The following is a 20245-nucleotide window of genomic DNA, read 5'->3' as shown; positions in this document are numbered from 1 at the left end:
GATTTTCCATAATTGAGGTCTTAAAATTAAAAAAACAGCATATCCTGTGGAACCTGACCAATTGTGAGATGCAGTCCTCAAATGACAGTAATATGGAGTGAAGCTGAATGTCAGTGGTTGTACCTGACAGCTCCCGAGTTTCCTCTTCCCTTCCCATCATTGTTCTGATGCTGGAGCAATTAGGTTCTTTTCTTATGATTTTTTTATTGGTGCATTATAATTGGGCATAATAGTGGTCTTTGTTGTTACATATTGGTCTATGTACATACCATAATTTGGTCAGTTTCATTCCCCATTTCTCCTCTTTCCCTTCTTTCCTCCCTTCTCCTGGCCTCCTTCCTCTTCTCCAGTGGTCTCCCTTTTACTTTCAGTCATATTCTTTTTAGGCTGTCATAATCAAAAACCAGGGTTTGTGCTTCTCAGTCAGAACAGGAATGGGTAGAAACCTAAGGAAATAGGCTTAACCCCTAAAATTGGCCCGATGTAATGTCAAGTGGGACCCAGGAATAAAGTCCTGGTTTTGTGTTGTGCCCTTCTTTCAACAGAACTGTATTTTAAAAAGTAGAAAATGACCTTATAATTGTTATGGATCAAAGATATACTGTTCAGAAATATTAGTGGTGCTTTCTCTTGAAAGATTGTTTTACTCAATTTTTAGATCTAGTGCAAAATTAATATGAAGGAAGCTACCCTCTTTATTAATACTCTACCCCCATTGAAAACCTGGGAGAGGGGAGGGAAGTCAGTTTGCTTGTAGGCCCAGTATAAACCAAGGCAATTTGTAGTGTGCACTCTCTTTTTCTTCTAACTCATGAAGCTTAAGTAAAAAACTCCTTAGTAAACTTGGAATAGTAGTCTGTTATCATCTATCAGTTCTTTCTTGAATATCTATTGAGTGGTTTCATTGTGCTGAACATACTTTGAGTTTGCCTGCCAGCTTGGTGAAGTTTTTTTTCTCTATACTCCTTCCAGCAGTTTTGTGCATTTGAAAAATCCTTATGCACATGGAAATGAGAAATCAGAATAAAAGGTTAGCATGTTTGCTGGCCCCATTCCTTTCTTTTTTTTTTTTTTTTTATTGTAAACAAATGGGATACATGTTGTTTCTCTCTTTGTACATGGCGTAAAGGCATACCATTTGTGTAATCATAAATTTACATAGAGTAATGTTGTTTGATTCATTCTGTTATTTTTTCCCTTCCCCCCACCCCTCCCACCCCTCTTTACCCTCTATACAGTACTTCCTTCCTCCATACTTGCCCCCCTCCCTAACCCTAACTCTAACCCTAACACTAACCCTTCCCTCCCCCCCATTATGTGTCATCCTCCACTTATTAGCGATATCATTCGTCCTTTGGCTTTTTGAGATTGGCTTATCTCACTTAGCCTGATATTCTCCAATTTCATCCATTTGCCTGCAAATGCCATAATTTTATCATTCTTTATGGCTGAGTAATATTCCATTGTATATATATATACTACAGTTTCTTTATCCACTCATCAATTGAAGGGCATCTAGGTTGGTTCCACAGTCTGGCTATTGTGAATTGAGCAGCTATGAACATTGATGTGGCTGTGTCTCTGTAGTATGCTGATTTTAAGTCCTTTGGGTATAGGCCAAGGAGTGGGATAGCTGGGTCAAATGGCGGGTCCATTCCAAGTTTTCTAAGGAATCTCCACACTGCTTTCCAGAGTGGCTGCACTAATTTGCAGCCCCACCAGCAATGTATGAGTGTACCTTTCTCCCCACATCCTCGCCAACACCTGTTGTTGCTCGTATTCTTGATAATCGCCATTCTAATTGGGGTGAGATGGAATCTTAGGGTGGTTTTGATTTGCATTTCTCTTATTACTAGAGATGTTGAACATTTTTCCATATGTTTGTTGATTGCTTGTAGATCTTCTTCTGTGAAGTGTCTATTCATTTCCTTAGCCCATTTGTTGATTGGATTATTTGAATTCTTGGAGTAAAGTTTTTTGAGTTCTTTATAGATTCTGGAGATTAGTGCTCTATCTGAAGTATGATTGGCAAAGATATTCTCCCATTCTGTAGGCTCTTTCTTCACATTGCTGATAGTTTCCTTTGCTGAGAGAAAGCTTTTTAGTTTGAATCTATCCCAGTGGTTGATTCTAGCTTTTATTTCTTGTGCTATGGGAGTCCTGTTAAGGAAGTCAAAATGGCCATACTACCTAAAGTGCTATACAAATTCAATGCAATTCCAATTAAAATCCCAATGATGTACCTTACAGAAATAGAGCAAGCAATTATGAAATTCATCTGGAAGAATAAGAAACCCAGAATAGCTAAAGCAATACTTAGCAGGAAGAGTGAAACAGGGGGTATTGCAATACCAGATCTTCAACTCTACTACAAAGCAATAGTAACAAAAACGGCATGGTATTGGTACCAAAATAGAAAGGTAGATCAATGGTATAGAATAGAGGACACGGACACAAACCCAAATCAATACAATTTTCTCATACTAGACAAAGGTGCCAAAAATATGCAATGGAGAAAAGATAGCCTCTTCAACAAATGGTGCTGGGAGAATTGGAAATCCATATGCAACAGAATGAAACTAAACCCATATCTCTCACCATGCACGAAACTAAACTCAAAATGGATTAAGGACCTCGGAATCAGACCAGAGACCCTGCAGATTATAGAAGAAAAAGTAGGTCCAAATCTTCACCTTGTTGGTCTAGGATCAGACTTCCTTAACAGGACTCCCATTCCTTTCTATCTACATCCATTTATCCTTTGGGACCTAGACATGAAGTGGTGCTCAAGTGTTCAGCCTTTAGATTTAGCAAAAGCCAGGCTCAGTGGCACACACCTGTAATCCCAGTAGTTTGGGAGCCTGAAGAAGGAGAATCCCGGGCTGGGGATATAGCTCAGTTGGTAGAGTGCTTGCCTCACGAGCACAAGGTCCTGGGTTTAATCCCCAGCACGGCAAAAAAAAAAAAAAAAAAAAAAAAAAAAAAAAGGAGAATCCCAAGTTCGAAGCCAGCCTGGACAATTTATCAAGACCCTGTCTTAAAACAAAAGATAAAAAGGACTGGAGATGTAGCTCAGTGGGAAAGCAACCTCAACTTAATCCCCAGTACAAGAAAAGAGAAGAACCCAACAAAGACTGAGAATGATGAGCAAACAATCAATGGTTTCTTTCTTGCTCTATATTAAAGTAAGAGTAGCTTCCTCATGTCTTATTATAACTTTATACTAGGATTTTCTGTGAATAGTGTCTTTTTAAAAATAACTTCATGTTAACACCAAAACATTACCTTATTTTTTGTTTTGGTTTGGTTTTGGTTTCATCTTTTTGTGGACTGAATTCAGGGATATTTTACCACTGAGCTACATTCAGCCCTTCTTATTTTTTATTTTGAGATGGGGTCTTGCTAAGTTGCTTAGGTACTGGCTGAATTGCTGAGGCTAACCTCAAACATGCAATCCTCCTGCCTCAGGCTCCCAAGTAGCTGAGATTACAGGTGTGTGCCACTATGCCCAGCTTGAATCTTGTTTACTGCTTAATAATATAAGCTGCTTGGGGAAAGGGATATTGTCGATTTTAATACTGTATGTCTGGTACCTAGCATAATGTCTGGTATGTCACAGGTAAGCAGCCAATATTTGTTGAATGATTAAATGAACTGTATCTTGATGTTTAGATATTTAATCCACATTGTCAATGCTCTGCTTCAACTTTAATGTGCAGATTTCTATAGATACATCTATAGATCAATTATGTACAGTATAGTACTTTTTGTAAAGTACATTGTGAAAGCACATAGATTTGTCTAAATGTGGGCAGGTAGGTTAAGTTTTGTGATTCTTGTAGTTTCTAGAGATTTGCATGTGATATCTGGCCATATGTTAAAATGATAGGTGTAGTGTTTATCTGGGAAATTCTGTTTTTGTGTTATAGAAGAAACAGTACTGTATTCATAGGTGGAATTGGTGTAGGTTTTTAATTCATTAAGTAGACTCCTCCTTTCCACCTGGATATAGAAAAACCTGGGAAGAAAAAGAACTTTATTTAAGAGTCCTTCCTCTTCTACATCTCAAAGGTCACATTGCTAATGCCTTTGGAAAGAAAGGGAAATACAGCCAGTATATTAAGTGATTACTTTCTGCTGACTGTGTACATGATCACATACACTTGTGCAAACACATACATAAACCTGAGAGGAATCCTTCAGAATGAGACTTTTACTGATGACTTGAGGAGTGTTCATTATTTAAATGTATTTTAATATGTGAATATATAAATTTTTAAACTATAGTATTAAGAAATGTTTATTGTAGAGTATTATGAAAATAAGTTACCCATAATGCCACCATATGAATAACTACCATTCTTAACATTTTTTAAGTCTTTTTTTTTTTTAAATATGGGTTCTCACTAAATTGATGAGGCTGACCTTGAACTCAAGATCCTCCCTGCCTCAGGTGTGCGCTAAGCCCAGCATTTCTTTTAGTTGTTTTTTATGTTTTTTTTTTAATTAAGTAGCAACATTTATCATAAACATCTTCCCAAGTAATTTAAAATTCTATGTAAGTAATAATCACATGCTATTAAATTCATCATGCAGATGTACCTCACTACTTGACCACTCTTAATACTGGGATTTAGGATGTTTTCAGTTTTTTGATAACCAAATAACATTTTTGAGTTTATCATCTTTGTGCATAAATTTTTGTTTACCTTTATTATTGTTTCCTGAAGTTACATTCCTTTAGAAGTACAATTACTGAGTCAGAGAATGGCCATTTTTATAAGGTGCTTAGACACTTGGAGAACTTCCAGAGAAGTTATATCAATTATATTCTCACCATCTGAGTGTATGAAAGTAACTTTTTCTCTCCTTGTGAAAAAAAGGAAAAGTATTTACCAATAAACAACAGTCAAAATTTACATACAAGTTTCCCTTTTTCAGACAGTTCATAAATGTTGTTTCAGTATAGTTTCTGTACCAGTTTCAACTTCTAGTATGGCCTAGAATTTTATCTTGTCTGAAAGTAGAGTGGCTTTTAGTAGTTAATATTTTTTGTACCACTTTTTATCTTTTGCAAGAGCCTCTATTGAAAGTTGTAAATTGGATGGAAAAATAGCCAAACAAGTCCCTTACCTTCCTAAGGAAAAAGTAGTTTCTTCTAACCTTTATTTAATCGCCCTAGAAGTTTCATCCTTCTCAGAGTCAGTAGGTCAGTTTATGTATTCTGCAAGTAAATCCAAATGCTTCTTTCATTTGAAAGTTAAACCAGTATACTCCTAACTTATACAATGAGTTTAAAAAAAAGAATATAACAACTAAAGGAAGTAGTAAGTAAAGCATTTAGCTTTCTGAAACAATTCAGATGGGGATAGGAAGTTGGTTTTAAATGGCTTAAAGGGGATTAGGGTTTTAAAGTTGGATAAGGAGTTTGGTGCTTTGGGTTAGGCATGGCATTGCTTTTAAAAGATTACTTCCATATTTGACAATGATTCTAACTGGAGTTTGTAAAGCAAACAGTCAATTTTAAGACACTACGGAAAACAAGAGGGTTTCTTTTTTGTTTTTGTTTGTTTATACAAAATGATTGCCTAAAGTTAACAGACCAAATCCCAAGCCCTCATTTCATCGTAATACTGAAGATCTATCACCAGGGTGAATCCAGCAGAGGTTCTTTAATGCACTTAATTGAGATTATCTGAGCTTTTGGTTTAAATTACTTTAGAAAAGTCTAGGTGCAAACAACTTCTTTGAAAGGTAAACATATCTTTAAGGAAAAGGGTTCTTTAAATTTCTTTGTACAGTTAGTCACATCAACCCCTATTAATTAAACTTGAATACTTACTGAACAATGAACAAATTCTCGAAACATTAGCACATGCGTTAATATAATTCACAGAACAATGAAAATTTTCATTTATAGTTATTTGAAAATGAAGCATTTATTAGAAAAGCAACTATTGGCAGTTCTAGTAATTTCAAAGTAAAAAGATAATGTATTATTTTAATTATAAAATACAGTTAATGAAGTTTTAAAAATGAATTTCCTTATTCCATTCCTTCTAAGAAGCAAGTCATGTTAAAATGGACCAAGAATAGCATAGACTTAATTTGTGTATGAGTAAATAATTAAAAGTCAACATAACATTTCCCATATTTTCCTCAGCTTCTTGACCTGTTTATGGTTTGGGATTGGTCTACCTACCTAGCTGATTATGGACAGCCAGCTTCAAAGTACCTTCGGGTGAATCCAAACACGGCCCTTACTCTTTTGGAGAAGTGAGTATATTCTTAAAACATTTTTGTATAGCCTTTTAACAGATTTTGATTCAATGACAAAATGAAGAACTAGAAATTTTTATGAAAAGAGAAATGTCTAGCTGGAGCTTTTAAAAGCTCACACGTTTTTAATGATTAAAAAATAAGCCTCTTTCTTATCCTTCAGAATTTTAATTACATACGCAATTGCTGTTTGTATGAATGTGAACAAAACATTTTTAAGCCTGAATTCCAGGCTTAATAGGCCTGACAAATGTTTATTGGGGACTGGGTGTGTGGTTAATGGTAGAACCTTTACTAGCATGCTCCAGGCCCATGTTTAGCCCCAGCACACCAAAAAAAAAATTACTGCAGAAATAAATGACAAGTGAATCTATCAAAAATAAAAACTAATCAGGTACAGTGATGTGCACCTGCAGTCCTAGCTACTTGGCTGAGGCAGGAGAATTGCATAAGCTGGAGAGTTCAAGACCATCCTAAGGCAACATAGCAAGACTCCGTTTCTTAAAAAAAAAAAAAAAAAAGACAACAAAAAACTTCTTAATCTCAGGAAAAAATGTACTTGTAAAACATGTCCAGGAATTGGAATGTTTGCCATTTGGCCATCTAAATCATGGTTTCTTTGCATATAGAGAAATGTGTGATTTGAAAAAATAATATTGCCAGGTGTGGTAGCATATGCTTGTAATCCCAGCCACTAGGGAAGCTGAGGCAGGAGATCGTAAGTTCCATGTCAGCCTGGAAAACTTAGTAAAACCCTTACTCAAAAAATAAAAAGAGGTAGGGATGTAACTTAGAGTGCCCCTGGGGTCAATCCCCAGTACTTCCAAAAAAAAAAAAAAAGATAGAAAATAACATTGTCAAAACTGAGGTCATAATTTAATGGTACATGTACATCTTTGTCCAGCTAAACACAAATTAAGGTGTTTTTTCTTCTCATTATGTGGCAGTCTGTCTTCACTTAATTATATTTCATTTTATATATCATTATTAAAATCTTAAATTTTTTAATTAAAATTATAAATTATTTCCCCACAGATATATTTCACAATATCTGTGGTGTATTTGATTTAAGGAATTGTTTAAAATAAACAGATTTATAATGTCATGAAACACCACTAAGGCAAAAACATTGCTGTTTTAAATTTTCTAATGTACTTTTTCCTTTTACCTTGTCTTGCTATGAATGTGGTTTAGAGTTCACACAGGACATTTTAGCATACTTTATAGAATGATATTAGAAAACAGTATGATATTTAAACTTAACATGTTTTAGATTTACATCCTAATGCAAAAATACCACTTCATATAAAATGTAGAAAAAGGCATTTGTGTGTGTGTGTGTGTGTGTGTGGTTTCTATATCTGTAAGTACATTTCTTCAAAGTATATTTTTTAAGCATAGGATTAGTGTGAGGTAATTCAGAGCTTGCCAAGATATTTTACTTGTGATAGTATAGCTTTAAATTTCCTTCTGCTAACCTTATTCATTCATATTGGTTTCTAGGATGAAGGATACTAGCAAAAAGAACAATATATTTGCTCAATTCAGGAAGAATGATCGAGACAAACAGAAGTTGATAGAGACAGTTGTGAAACAGCTAAGAAGTTTGGTGAATGGTATGTCCCAGCACACATAGATTTCACATTGTTTATACTCAGTGACACTAATCTGTGACTGAGCATTGATCTCTAACAAGCACAGGTCATGATATAATAATTTGTTTACAGAATTCAAAAAATACAGTAGAGAAAATATACTAATGAGGGCTTAAATAAGAAATAGTTATAAATATCATTTGTATGGATTTTTAAAAATTGAATACTATTTTATATATGAAAAATGTGATTAATTTTTTCAGTGTTGGGGAAAAGGTAAAACTGTAATATATAAATTATCAAAAATTGTATATAAAACTGATTGCAAATGCATTAGAAAAATGTATGCCTCTACTTAACAAGTATTTTTTTTTTTTCTTATTTAAACTTGTGACCTTTGTGTTTTTTCTTCAGTATATGGTTTTGGAATGCAATCATATCTAATGTGGGAATATTTCACTGTCATTTTCTGACTATTTTCATCTTGATGTGATTTAAGTAGACGAAGCTTTTCATTCTGCTGATTCTGAGGGGAAAATACACAAATCTTTAAAGCGTCCTGAAATCAAACTTAGTAAAGAATGTGAATTATGTTCTACTTGGGTGCTTTAATTGAATCCTTCTGAATATGAAGGCAAGTTTGGATTTTCTAAAGATGTAGTGCTGTTTCTGTTCATCAGAGTTAATATTTCTATTTATTTGTAGTTGATTCCATTCTAGAATTGGTTTGGTTTGGTTTAAATTAAAAGATAGGACAGTTAACTGGGGCTAACCACTTTAGGTGCAGCTTGAAACTAGGGTAGATATGTTTTTTTCTACACACAGAAATGAGCACAGGGGTCAGGTTACTTTCTTTAAATAGCAAATCTCAGTACTGTATCTTCACTGTGCAAACAGACCAAATCAACTGAACTCTGGAAAACAAAACAACTGTACATTTTCCTTTGTGTATGTCATTGATATCCAAATAGTAATGTAAGTCTGCTCCTTATTTTTCTCTTGGTTGTATTTATGCTGAATACTTGCTTTGCATTTTTGGTATTTATACCTGTAAGAAACTATACCTGACTGTAAAATAAGTGTCAAGAACTATATTTACATCTCTTGATTTTGTGGTGAAATATTAAAAAGATTGAACAAGTTGTTGAAAATGCATTGTGATTTTGTCTATTCCATGTTTACAGATTTAAAACTGCCTCCTTCAGGTAAAACTATAAATCAAGTCAAAAATTGTAAGAAACTGTACCTGACTCTGTAAGATAAGTGTCAAGAACTGTTTACAATTCTTGAATTTGTGATGAAATATTAAAAGTTTGAGCATATCTTTTAAAAAGACTTGCAGAAAGGAATATTATTCATTAATTATTGGAATGGAAGTGGAACCAAAACAAAACAAAAACATTTGTTCCCCTAACCATCTTTTATCATAAAGTATTTCACATTTAAAATATATTATACGAAAAACATGGTAAATTCTTAAGGCACAATAAAATCTGGACATTTGGATAACAGCGAGCATACTCTGAAGACTATGAAATGCGGCTACCCCTGGCTGCCTTACCAACCCTCCAGGGTACTTCGGAAGCCTCCCCCATTTTGTCTGTGGAGTCCAGGGATTCGGACAGAGGAGAGATGCTGTCTCCGCCAACTGTAGCAGAGGGTGTGGCTACTCTTTACTCTTCCCAATAATCGAAACACCAACCCTGCGCTCCTCCCCACCCACAAACCCGTCATGCCACGCCATGCCCCAGGTTGCAAAGTAGGGACAAGGACGCGCGAGTCCGTTTGGAGCCCTCGGATGGGACACAAAACCCCAGATACAACCACGTAGATTGACAGGATCGTTGGTCAGACTTAGGAGAGGGAGGGAAGGAAAAGGAGAGAATTCGGTCCTTCAAACACAAAGCGCAAGATGTTTTTCGCAGGCTTTGAATGTCTCTGTGAATCTTGGCCGCGGTGAAACTACAGTCTCTTCAAGAATCCTGAAGTGGCGGATCAGAGAACTGGGAGCGGTTCGAGGTCGGAGAATCGGGGCCCTAGCTAGTCCTTCTGGGCTCTGGGGAATGCCAACTCCAGCATCGACGCCACAGTTTCCCTGAAAAGATGGAGCAAAGGGGAGCAAGCCCAGTCCTTTAACCGTGGAGTGCTAGTAAAGGGGATATCTGGTGCTCGAGGGTGGGGATCCTAGAGACAGCCGGGGGCCAGGGGGTGGACCAAGAGTGCTGCGGGGGCGCAAGCCTGTGTCTGAGCAGCGCGCGGGCTTTGCCTTCTCCCCAAGTTCCTGCAAAGAGTCGGGAAGTTCTGGCGCGAAACCGCAAGCCCCGCCCGAGGGTGCGCTTGGGGCGCGGCCCCCTGCCTAGCTGCCACTCCCTTCTAGGATCCCTTCGGTGATTGCGCCCCTGCCCACCGCCTCCAATCGTTACTCTCTGCATGGGGCGCTTTAAATATGCATAGGCACGTCACGTTGTATGAAGCGGGATCAGTCAGTAGGGAGGGAGCCATTATGTATATAACTGTGTTCAGGATAGGCAGAGAAGGGTTAAACTAGTGGAGGAAGGAGTTGGGGCCGGGGTCTGCAGCCCTGGTTGGCATCACCGGTGAGTTTCTTTGCCCTCCCTGATTGCTTCCATTTCTAGGAGTATTGATTGGGGAGGAGGTGGGAGTGTCCCGCGCGTGCCTGGAGAGAGCATTCCCAAGTCAGCTTGCACCCCCAAAGAGGGATTGGGGTTTTGGACTGGAAGCTGGGAAAATGTCTTAAGCGCCAGCCTTGAGGAAGGCTTGTTCCCTAAGGGCGCACGGTCACTGCGGCTTTTCACTGCCAATCTGTTTTTAGAGCGGATCCTTGTCTGAGGTTTATTCATCTCGGTCTTGGCCCCTAAACCCCGGGCCCTTTCGGAACGAAAAGGTGAGCTCTGCGCTCTGCTCGCGTCCCCAATTCTTGTGCCCTTGCTCTCAGAGCGGCCTAGTCCCGGCAGGCTTGTCATGTTTCCCTGGGGGTTGAGCTGCCTGTCGGTGCTTGGGACGGCCAGCACCGCTCTCTTGTGCGCCGGCCTGCTGATATGCCTGACCCAGCACCTCTGGACTCTCCGCTGGAAGTTGAGCCGGGACCGGACCTCTGCCCTGCCCCTGCCCAAGGGCTCTATGGGCTGGCCCTTCTTCGGCGAAACACTGCATTGGTTGGTTCAGGTGAGCAATTTATCGTTCCCTGCAACCTCATGTGGCCCCCTTTCCGTGGCTTCCACTAGACCCTCCTCGTTGTCAACGCTCCCAGGGTTTTTAGCACCTTTCCTTCGTTCAGGACCCCGGGGAGAGCTCAAAACCCTCTCCTTTGCCTAGCTATTCTGCTTCCTCGAAGGACCTCAACTTACTGGAGTTCTCCCCAGAGCAACTTAAACAATGTTGGGGTAAACTTAAGGGGACTTAAGAAGGGGCTTCAGGAGCGAGTGACCCTTTGTCCTGCAAGTATGGAATCAGGAGTCAGGGGCGCATTTCAGCCAGGAGGCTTAGTGCTCACGTCCCCATTCTGAGCCTCTATTTCCTTACCTACTAGTGGAAACAGGAGCATCCATATTCCCATCAGGTACTTGCGGGGCCTATTTGGAACCCTGTTTTGTTAAATACAATGCTCCAGCCTGGGGCAGGGAGTTATCAATTGGGAGACCTAGGCCAGGTCCCCTGCCTGGCCAGAGGCCTCAACCGGGCCCGGAGACCCTAGCCCTCCAAGCTCCCCTCGCTCACAGGGCTCAAGTTTCCACAGTTCCCGCCGGGAGCGCTACGGGACAGTGTTCAAGACCCACCTGCTGGGCAGGCCAGTGATCCGCGTGAGCGGTGCGGAGAACGTGCGCGCCATCCTGCTGGGCGAGCACCGCCTGGTGCGCAGCCAATGGCCGCAGAGCGCGCACATCCTGCTAGGCACGCACACACTTCTTGGCGCGGTTGGTGAGCCGCACCGGCTTCGGCGCAAGGTGAGCGGAAACCACCAACATCAGAACTGAGGTCCTTGGGCACCTGCTGTGGGCCTGGTAGGGGCCAGGTATAAGGGGACACGGAGAATCCGACTGAGATCCCTGGTTAAGAGCAGGTGGCCTTGGGCTAGTCCTTTACATTCTCCAGTTTTGAATTATAAAGCCACGTCTAGCCTAAAAGATCCTTTCATTTCTGATCTTCTGTGACTGTGAAACCAGAAACGCTGGAGACTCAAACCTAGAGAGGGTTCAGGGAAGACTTCGTGGAAGAATGGCTTCTGGAACAGGGATGTATGGGAGGGATTCTATATAGCAGCAGAACTAGAGCGAGTGACAAGAGCAAAATCCAGCAAGGTTAGGCTTGGGGTGCTTAGAAGAGAAGGAGGAAGGGATCGGCCTTGGCCTTCTGGCTACTAGGGAATTGCGGAGCAGAATAGGTCCCCTCTCCCGCCACGGCTGACCCCGCGCGCTCACCACAGGTGCTGGCACGTGTGTTCAGCCGCACAGCGCTGGAGCACTATGTGCCGCGCCTGCAGGAGGCGCTGCGGCGTGAGGTGCGCTCCTGGTGCTCCGCCCGCGGACCCGTAGCTGTGTACGAGGCTGCCAAGGCGCTCACCTTCCGCATGGCCGCGCGCATCCTGCTGGGTCTGCGGCTGGACGAGGTGCGGTGCGCTGAGCTGGCCCGGACCTTTGAGCAGCTGGTGGAAAACCTCTTCTCACTGCCCTTGGACGTGCCTTTCAGCGGTCTGCGCAAGGTACCGGAGTCCCGGCCCGAGACCTTCCTCTTGGGGTTCCACGACGCGGGTGGTATCCCAGACTGAGACCGGGTGTCCTTAGAGCACCCGGGCGTTACATCTGCTGGATGCTAAGGTGCCGCCCAGCGTGGGGAGGCGGCTTACTGTGGTGGTGGGCTCCAGGGCTGCTTCTGTTCTGACTGGATGTGGGCTCTGGGGCAGACCACACACCCTCTCAGGGTCGTGCCTGACGCGTTGGGCTCCAGCCAATGCAACCGCTGGCTTCCTCAGTTTGGGTCTTAGTGGCGGGTGTCCAGCCAATCAGTCCGTCCGGTCCGCAAAGCCGCGGCTTCTGCCTGGGGCTCCATTGCCTCTTCGGAAGCCTGGATGGCTGCGGAATGGATGGGAACCGGAGGGCAGCAGGCACACCCCAGGCCCAATCCAGCCCTGGTAGAAGGTGGGTGGGTGCTAGCCCCCAGACCTCTGCCCTGGACCCGCTAATTTCCAGATCAGAGTGACAGGCGGGGCTCAGAGAGCACTGAGGAAGCCCCGGTTGGCCTTCCCTCTCCCCGCCCCCCCCCCCCCCCCCCCCCCCCCCGCCCTGCGAGGTACTTTTCAGCCTGCAGATTCCCTGGTTTTCCGTCACCTTAATAAAAATGACAAGATAGATAGATAGATAGATAGATAGATGATAGTCACGTGCGCTGATCACCTTGGATACATTTTCTTATTTAATCCTTGCAGACTGCTAAGCATATTATTTTATTGAAGAAACAGGCTCAATGGTTAAATGACTTAACCAAGATCACACAGCTAATACAGCTATACAGAGAGGATTTGAACCGATACTTCTGGCCAAAAAGTGCTCAATTTCAACGCTTACCCAGGAGGATTTTTATTTTTTGTTTGTTTGTTTGTTTTGGTGGTCCTGGGGATTGGATCCAGGGCTAGGCAAGGTCTGTACCAACCCCAGGGGGTTATGTTTTAGTTGTGCTTGCTCCCTGAATCTCCAAAGGGACATCCCAGACCTCTTACCCAGCCACTTACAAAGGCTAATGCTTAGAACATATGATAGTGTCCCCTAAGAGCTTTCCTGGATGCCCCTTCTTTTCAGCACTGGTGCCCACTGCTCCAGCCTGAGCCTAGTGAAGGAAAGGGCAATGGGATGATTGCACCCTGGCTGTGCTGTGTTATCCTTGATCCCTCTGAGCCTTGTTATACTGCCTTCAGGATGACAGTAATGGTCTGCCTTGCTGAGAGACTTGTGATAATCAAGACAGAATGATGTTTGCAGACACTGGACAGATTTCTGGTCATTTATTGAACTCTACTATATGCCAGGCATGGAGCTAAACTGAGAGACCCAACACCAGGATTTAGGCAAAGCTGAAATCCGGAGAAGTTTTAGGGACAGGCAGCTAAGTCTGGCTCCCGAGGCTTCCTGCCCGACCTGCCTTCTCTCCCTGTGGATCAGGGCATCCGTGCCAGGGACCAGTTGCATCAGCACTTGGAGGAGGCCATTGCTGAGAAGCTTCATGAGGATACAGTGGCAGAGCCAGGAGATGCCCTCAACCTGATCATTCACAGTGCTAGGGAGCTGGGTCACGAGCTGTCAGTGCAGGAGCTAAAGGTAGGTGACAGGAGGCTTTTCCTTCATCTTTTTGTTCCCAAATCTGTACACACACCAGCACCATTTTGGGGCACAGGCACCTATCAGGGTGAAAGGAAAGAGGAGACTAGGCTCCTGCCATGACTCAGCCATGCCCACTAGCTGCAGGAGCAATGGAAGGATGAATCTTAAGCCCATCCTTGTAAGTTCTGCTTCCAAACAGTTCTGGACCTGACCCTTTCACTTGCCCTTCTCTCACTCCTTGTCATCACCTCTGCTGTCCCTTGCCTATGAAGTCCCCTTCATTCTTTTTCTACAAACTCTAAGGGGCTCAGGATCAAACTACACATCCTCAAAACTCCTATCTTCTTCCCCAAATCAACATTCTCATTTTATGAACTGTTTTGGCACCTGGCACCTTTAACTGCCTGTTTTGCTTCTGCAGGATCTCCTGGAGAATTAGGACCTCTACACTGCACATGGAGGTGCAGTGGAGGAAAGGAGGGAGCTTGGAATGACCCAGGACCTACTTGAGAATTCTGAAAGGAGTGCAGTATGGGGGTTAGGAGAGAGTTAGAAATGGAAGGACCTAAATCTTACATAAGCAATTCCCATCCTTTCTCTGACTCATTTCTTGCTTTCTACCAGCCAGTCATCGAATGTGGGGCTCAGCTTTAGTTTCTTCTTTGCCAATGGAACTAATAATCTCCATCCTGACTCCTGGATGGTTGAGGTCCAGAGGCATCAAAAAGGTTTATAAAAGAATGATCTATCAGCTTCATGGGTCCTGGGGGTGACCAGTGGATAAGAACAATTCTGGACAGTGAAGGGAAGTGGCATGGAACGAAGTAGATGATCCCTGTGCCTTGACAGGACTGGAAAGGGGTGACAACACCCTCAGGAAAGTACCCACTGGCCAGGAATCTTCAGTTCTGGCCTGGGCAACAAAGGGAGACCAGAGTGGCCAGGGAGGATGTTGGGGCCCTGGGGTCTCCATCCCAGTTTTCCATCTTGCCCAAGTCAGGACCAGCAGTTAGCCTTAACCAGGTCAGTATTCATGCCACAAATATTATGTACCTAATCACTGCCAGGCTCTGTGCTGAAATGGAAGATGCAGGGGTGAGCAAAACAGCCTCTCATTCCCCAGGTGCAGGAAGGGAGGGTGCACATTCACCCTATAAACACAACATTGGTGCTGCCTGGAAGGAAGACACTGGACAGGGCTGGAGGAAGGCAATGAGGCTTGAAACCTGAAGGATATCCCTTCTTGGGCAGAGCAGACCAGGAAGAGATCTAGTGACACACTGGGACCAATCTGATAAGAAGATGCAGGGTCCATGCTGGCTTTGGTGGGAGGCTGCTGCAGGTGACTTGTTTCACTGCAGTCATTGTCGGAAGGCCCAGCCAGAGTGGGGACAGCACCACCAAGAAGACAAGAACTCTTAGACTCCCAAGCCTCACTGCTGGAACTCCTAGTTGTAGGGACCTTGAACACCTCTCGGCCCCCAGTTTCCAATCCTGTAAAAGGAGAGCAGTAATTGTGCTCACAGGGTTAAGGTGAGAATCCAACAGGTTAATAAAGCACTAAGGATAATGCACTGAATAAGTTTCCAACATTGCCTCTGGGAATTCTTTGAACAAGACAAGTAGATAGATCCTGGTTTGCCTAGTGCTCTATACGACTTTCCCAAGTGGCAGACTTGGATTTAATCGATTTCAGGATCCTCGACAACACACAGCCCTCATGGTAGCACATCCCAGGTTGCCGGCCTTAGCGCAATAGTTTGGGCTTTCAGCTCCTTCACTGTGGGGCCATGACGGTGAACCAGAGACGCCGGCTGTCTTGCAGGAGTCCGCTGTGGAGCTCCTCTTCGCTGCCTTCTTCACTACGGCCAGTGCCAGCACGTCCCTCGTTCTGTTGCTACTGCAGAATCCGGTGGCCATCGCCAAGATCCAGCAGGAGCTGGCGGCCCAAGGGCTGGAGCGCGCGTGCAGCTGCACGTCCGGGGCCTCTGGGCTGCGGCCAGACTGTGGCTGCGAGCCTGACCTTAGTCTCGCAGTGCTGGGCCGGCTGCACTTCGTAGACTGCGTAGTCAAGGAGGTGCTGCGCCTCCTGCCGCCGGTGTCTGGGGGCTACCGCACAGCACTGCGCACCTTCGAGCTCGACGTAAGTGCGCCATGCCCACCATGCCGCCAGCCTCCTGCCACAGGCTGCAGTGAGCGGGTGGAGGGAAGGCTGGGGATCAGGGCCGCAGGCCTCCTATTCCCCTCGGCTTTACTGTCTGTAAAATGGGATGAGCCTTGTTCCACTTAACTGGGTCCCCGGGAGAGGGATGCAAACCTGGTAAATCCGAAAAGGTTAGGAATTTCGTATACTTAAGCTTTTGTCCAGCGGTCGGGGTAGGTTAACTCAATTATAACCGAGCTTTAGAATTAATATATACTTTCCTCTGCACACCATTTCCCTCCCATTCATCGAGTGTGTGTGGGAAGCAGACTCTGGCTCCCTCACAAGTTCAAAGAATCCATCATTGTTACCTGACCAGGGGTCCAGCTAAGGTTGGAAGTCAGTGAAGTGCAGCAATTCTACAGGGTAGAATCTCTTAATGACCCGCAAAGTGCCCTGGGCTGTGGGCAAGGTTAAGGTCTTGACCTGATGACTCTTTGAGTAACAGTGGGCATTTCTCTCTTTACTTTGGGCCTTAATTTACTTGCTGGAAGGAAACTGTCTTGGTCCTTTCCAACTCTGATTCTCCAGATGGGGCCAGGGTTGTGTAGCCAAGTGGCAGCATTGGGGATTGGGTCATTCCAGCTGCCAAACTGAGGACTGTTGACTTAAAAGGCAACCTCCAAAGTACCACGCTCAATGGCTGGGCAACTCCAAACAGAGTGGGCACTGCCCTCCACAGTGAACATCCACAACACATTGCTACTAGAGTGCAGGGGGAGGGCATTGAGAAGACGAGGATTCTGCCCCAGACAAGTATGATGGGGACAGTGAGGGGACCAGCACTGATAGCTTCATCACAGTGGTGGAAAAAGAGAAGTGATATCTAGTGCTGGGTGAACCAAAACACTTTGGGATCTGGCATTTGAACTGGAGCCGTGAAGGGGTAGGATGATAGTGCACCACAGAGAAGAAACAGCCCAGATGAAGGTGGGTGTTTAGAAGTGTCTTGGATGCTGAATCTTGGAAATCACATTTTACTCTGCAGATGCTGGCATGCCCTAGAAGACCTTAGGGGAACAGGGAGAGGAGCAGAAGATCAGGGAGGGTCCCCACAGAGGGTGAGCAGAGGTCAAGGAAGGGTCTTAACCATCCTTCAGTGTACAGATGGGGAAACTAAGAACTAGAGAGAAGAGCCAGCAATTCCAAGATGAATCTTGGTGACTCCAAGATGACTTATCACCCTGGTGAGAATCTCTGAGTAGTAATGACTCTGAAAGCGGGGTGGGCACAAAACAGGCTTCAGAAAGCTGCAAGCTCTTGAATTGAGGGCAGCAGGATGATCAAGGGATTGGAAAATACACCAAAAAACAAAATAACTGACAGAGCTAGAGGTGGGCAAAAATAACAGGAAGGCTGTCTTCAGTAGCTCATGTGTGGCTACCAGATTTGAATGTATTGTCCAGCCAATGAGTGGGTAGGGCAGGAAGTTCTCAGTTAAATGAAGAGGTTTATAAATAAACAGACCTACAAGAATGGGGATCCCTGCTCTTTGAATTGGGGGTTCAGGCAGCTGGTAGGTTCAGAACTGAAATATAAGTCTCCTGATCTAATGTCAGAAGAAAAAAGAAACACAAAAACAAGGGAATGTAAATGATAGATTTACGTATACTAACATATATTTATTGAACACTAGTATGTGCCAGAACGAAAGGGGCATTTCTGATCTCATTTTATCAAGTAAGGAACTGAGGATCAGATTGAATATCTAGCCCAAGGTTGGAAGGCAGATCATTCTGGTTTCCAGGTTAATCATCCCTCCTGCCGGTTTTCACAAGCCTGTATGGTGCATCGGGGGTGGAGGGTCTTTTCGGCCCTGTTTCCAGGTGTTTTATGGTCAGGCCGTTCGCCTCGCCTCCTCACAGGGCTACCAGATCCCCAAAGGCTGGAGCGTGATGTATAGCATCCGGGACACGCACGAGACCGCAGCTGTATATCGCAGCCCGCCGGAAGGCTTCGACCCCGAGCGCTTTAGCTCAGCGCTTGAAGATGCTCCCGGCACCTCGGGCCGGTTTCATTACATCCCTTTCGGCGGCGGTGCGCGCAGCTGCCTCGGCCAGGAGCTGGCACAGGCGGTGCTCCAGCTACTCGCTGTGGAGCTGGTGCGCACCGCTCGCTGGGAACTGGCCACGCCCGCCTTTCCGGCCATGCAGACCGTGCCCATCGTGCACCCGGTGGACGGGCTTCGGCTCTTCTTTCACCCGCTCACGTCTCCGGCCTCAGCGAATAAACTACACCTCTGAGCAGCGGTGCTGCGAGACGTGGCTTGCCGTACATCCCGCGCGCATTCACCGGGTCACTAGTTCAACAAACGTTCACCGAACGTGGCTCCGTGCTGGGCTCTAGGGAGTAAGAGCTCAAGTCACAGTCATCGCGTCAAAGTGCCCTTGGAGGGTACGTGGATCGTGGACGTGTAGCGGGGTTTGCACAGTGGACAGTGCCGGAGACCAGGCTCACGTGGTGGAAAGGAAGTCGAATCGCTGGGGGCTGTTCCTGACTTGATTTGGGGCCTTAAGAAAACACACCAAAAGGGAGCCCAATGGAAAGTCATTAGGTAGCTGGCCTCCGGTTTCATGCGCCTTGGTCTTTCTGCCCATCTAGTCTCGGCTGAAACTCAGAACTGGGGACGCTTACAGGTCTCTAAACAGTTCAGCATCACCGATTCTGCTGTAGACTTATTAAAAGAAAAATTCCTACTTCAAGAACGCATTTAATCTTTCCAGAGGAGAAGAGGAACACCGAAATGTCTCTGAGGATGGTTCACGGGAGATTGAGACATAATGCCTTCATGTGAGGCTGAGATATAATCAGAGAGGTTTGGGATATTTGTACTCAAAACAGGAAGGCCAAGAAATAAAATTTCCTGCCAGCGGTTGAGCAAGGAGGCTAGGGCTTAACTGGGCAGCTGCTCCCTGGAGGGAAGGCACCAGGTGGAGGGTGGGGGAGGCACATGAAGGACCTACCTGAAGGACCCACCCCAGAGCATATTCAGAAGGTAGGCTGCCCCAGTCCTACCCTGAACAGACTTCCTTTCTGAGCATAGTTCTGGAAACAGGGCTTTGAATTATCTCCCCATAGCCAGCTGCAGAAATCTCCCAGTTTACTACTTCAGTATCCTCTCTGTTACAGAGGATGGACTGAGGACGAAAGAACCAAAGACTCCCCAAGGAGCCAGCAATGGGTTCCTGGACTCCCCCACCAGTACATCCTCCACCCCATCACTTAACCCCACTGCTTCACCCTTTCACCCTCCGGACTCAGCCCTTTTGGCTTTTCATAGTTTCCTACCCCACTTCAACCTGCTACCCATCTTCCCACAGGCCTGGGCAGCTGAACATGACTGGTGAGCTGGAGAAGTTGCTGCTCCAGCCAGAGCTGACCCCTTAGTGAACCAGAAGGAAGCCAGTGCCCTCCTGACCTTATGCTTAAGGTGGATCCTAGGGCCTGAAGGGAAGGGGGAACTCAGCAGGGGCGTGCAGGGTTGGCAGCTCCAAAGCACAGCCGGCTCTTCCAAGTGGGGCTGACACTGCCATAACCCCCATACAGCGCAATTCATCACCCATGGCTGGTCACAGGTCGGGCGCCAGACCCTGAGCTCAGCAGGCGCCAGAGGTAGCAAAGGTGGCAGGGGTCTGCCCTTAGGGTGCTCTTGGAAATGCTGAGGACATCTGGGTCTGAGAAGCATGTGTCTGGGTGAGGAGGCCAAAGGACCCTGGCTTCAGGATTTTTTTGAAGTTGTCTATGAACCTTTTTAAAAAAAATTACTTGGCGGTATTGAGAATCGAACCCAGTGCCTCACATATACTAGGTAAGCACTCTACCAGTGAGCCATGACC

The 20245-nt window shown here is 44.7% G+C and overlaps 2 protein-coding genes across 8 annotated transcripts in view; both read left to right on the top strand.

Moving 5' to 3' along the window:
- EXOC6 (exocyst complex component 6) overlaps positions 1 to 9016 on the top strand; it is a 194901-nt gene extending 185885 nt beyond the window's left edge. For all 7 annotated transcript variants that reach the window (XM_079137555.1, XM_079137558.1, XM_079137556.1 and 4 more), the window contains 2 exons: positions 6164 to 6276; positions 7783 to 9016. In XM_079137555.1, the coding sequence (XP_078993681.1) occupies positions 6164 to 6276; positions 7783 to 7915 (246 nt within the window). In that variant the 3' untranslated portion in view covers positions 7916 to 9016. The remainder of the gene's footprint in view (positions 1 to 6163; positions 6277 to 7782) is intronic.
- A 147-nt stretch (positions 9017 to 9163) lies between these two features.
- Positions 9164 to 20244, top strand: CYP26C1 (cytochrome P450 family 26 subfamily C member 1). The gene is made up of 6 exons (XM_079137573.1): positions 9164 to 11060; positions 11615 to 11839; positions 12319 to 12594; positions 14048 to 14203; positions 16032 to 16349; positions 18275 to 20244. Exons 1-6 carry the CDS (start codon positions 10857 to 10859, stop codon positions 18650 to 18652), a joined length of 1557 nt encoding a protein of 518 aa, XP_078993699.1. The 5' UTR covers positions 9164 to 10856; the 3' UTR covers positions 18653 to 20244.
- Position 20245: the final 1 nt, after the last annotated feature.

The sequence above is a fragment of the Sciurus vulgaris genome (genome assembly GCF_902686455.1).
Source record: "Sciurus vulgaris genome assembly, chromosome: 4".
NCBI classification, from domain to species: domain Eukaryota; kingdom Metazoa; phylum Chordata; class Mammalia; order Rodentia; family Sciuridae; genus Sciurus; species Sciurus vulgaris.
This window is presented reverse-complemented; position numbering and strand designations above follow the sequence as displayed.

What these genes read in the sequence shown, in the direction of transcription:
- CYP26C1 (XM_079137573.1), top strand. Translation starts at nt 10,857, where the DNA reads ATGTTTCCCTGGGGGTTGAGCTGCCTGTCGGTGCTTGGGACGGCCAGC. An exon ending in CACTGCATTGGTTGGTTCAG is followed by an intron (nt 11,061 to 11,614) that starts GTGAGCAATTTA and finishes CCTCGCTCACAG; the next exon opens with GGCTCAAGTTTCCACAGTTC. An exon ending in TGTCAGTGCAGGAGCTAAAG is followed by an intron (nt 14,204 to 16,031) that starts GTAGGTGACAGG and finishes GCTGTCTTGCAG; the next exon opens with GAGTCCGCTGTGGAGCTCCT.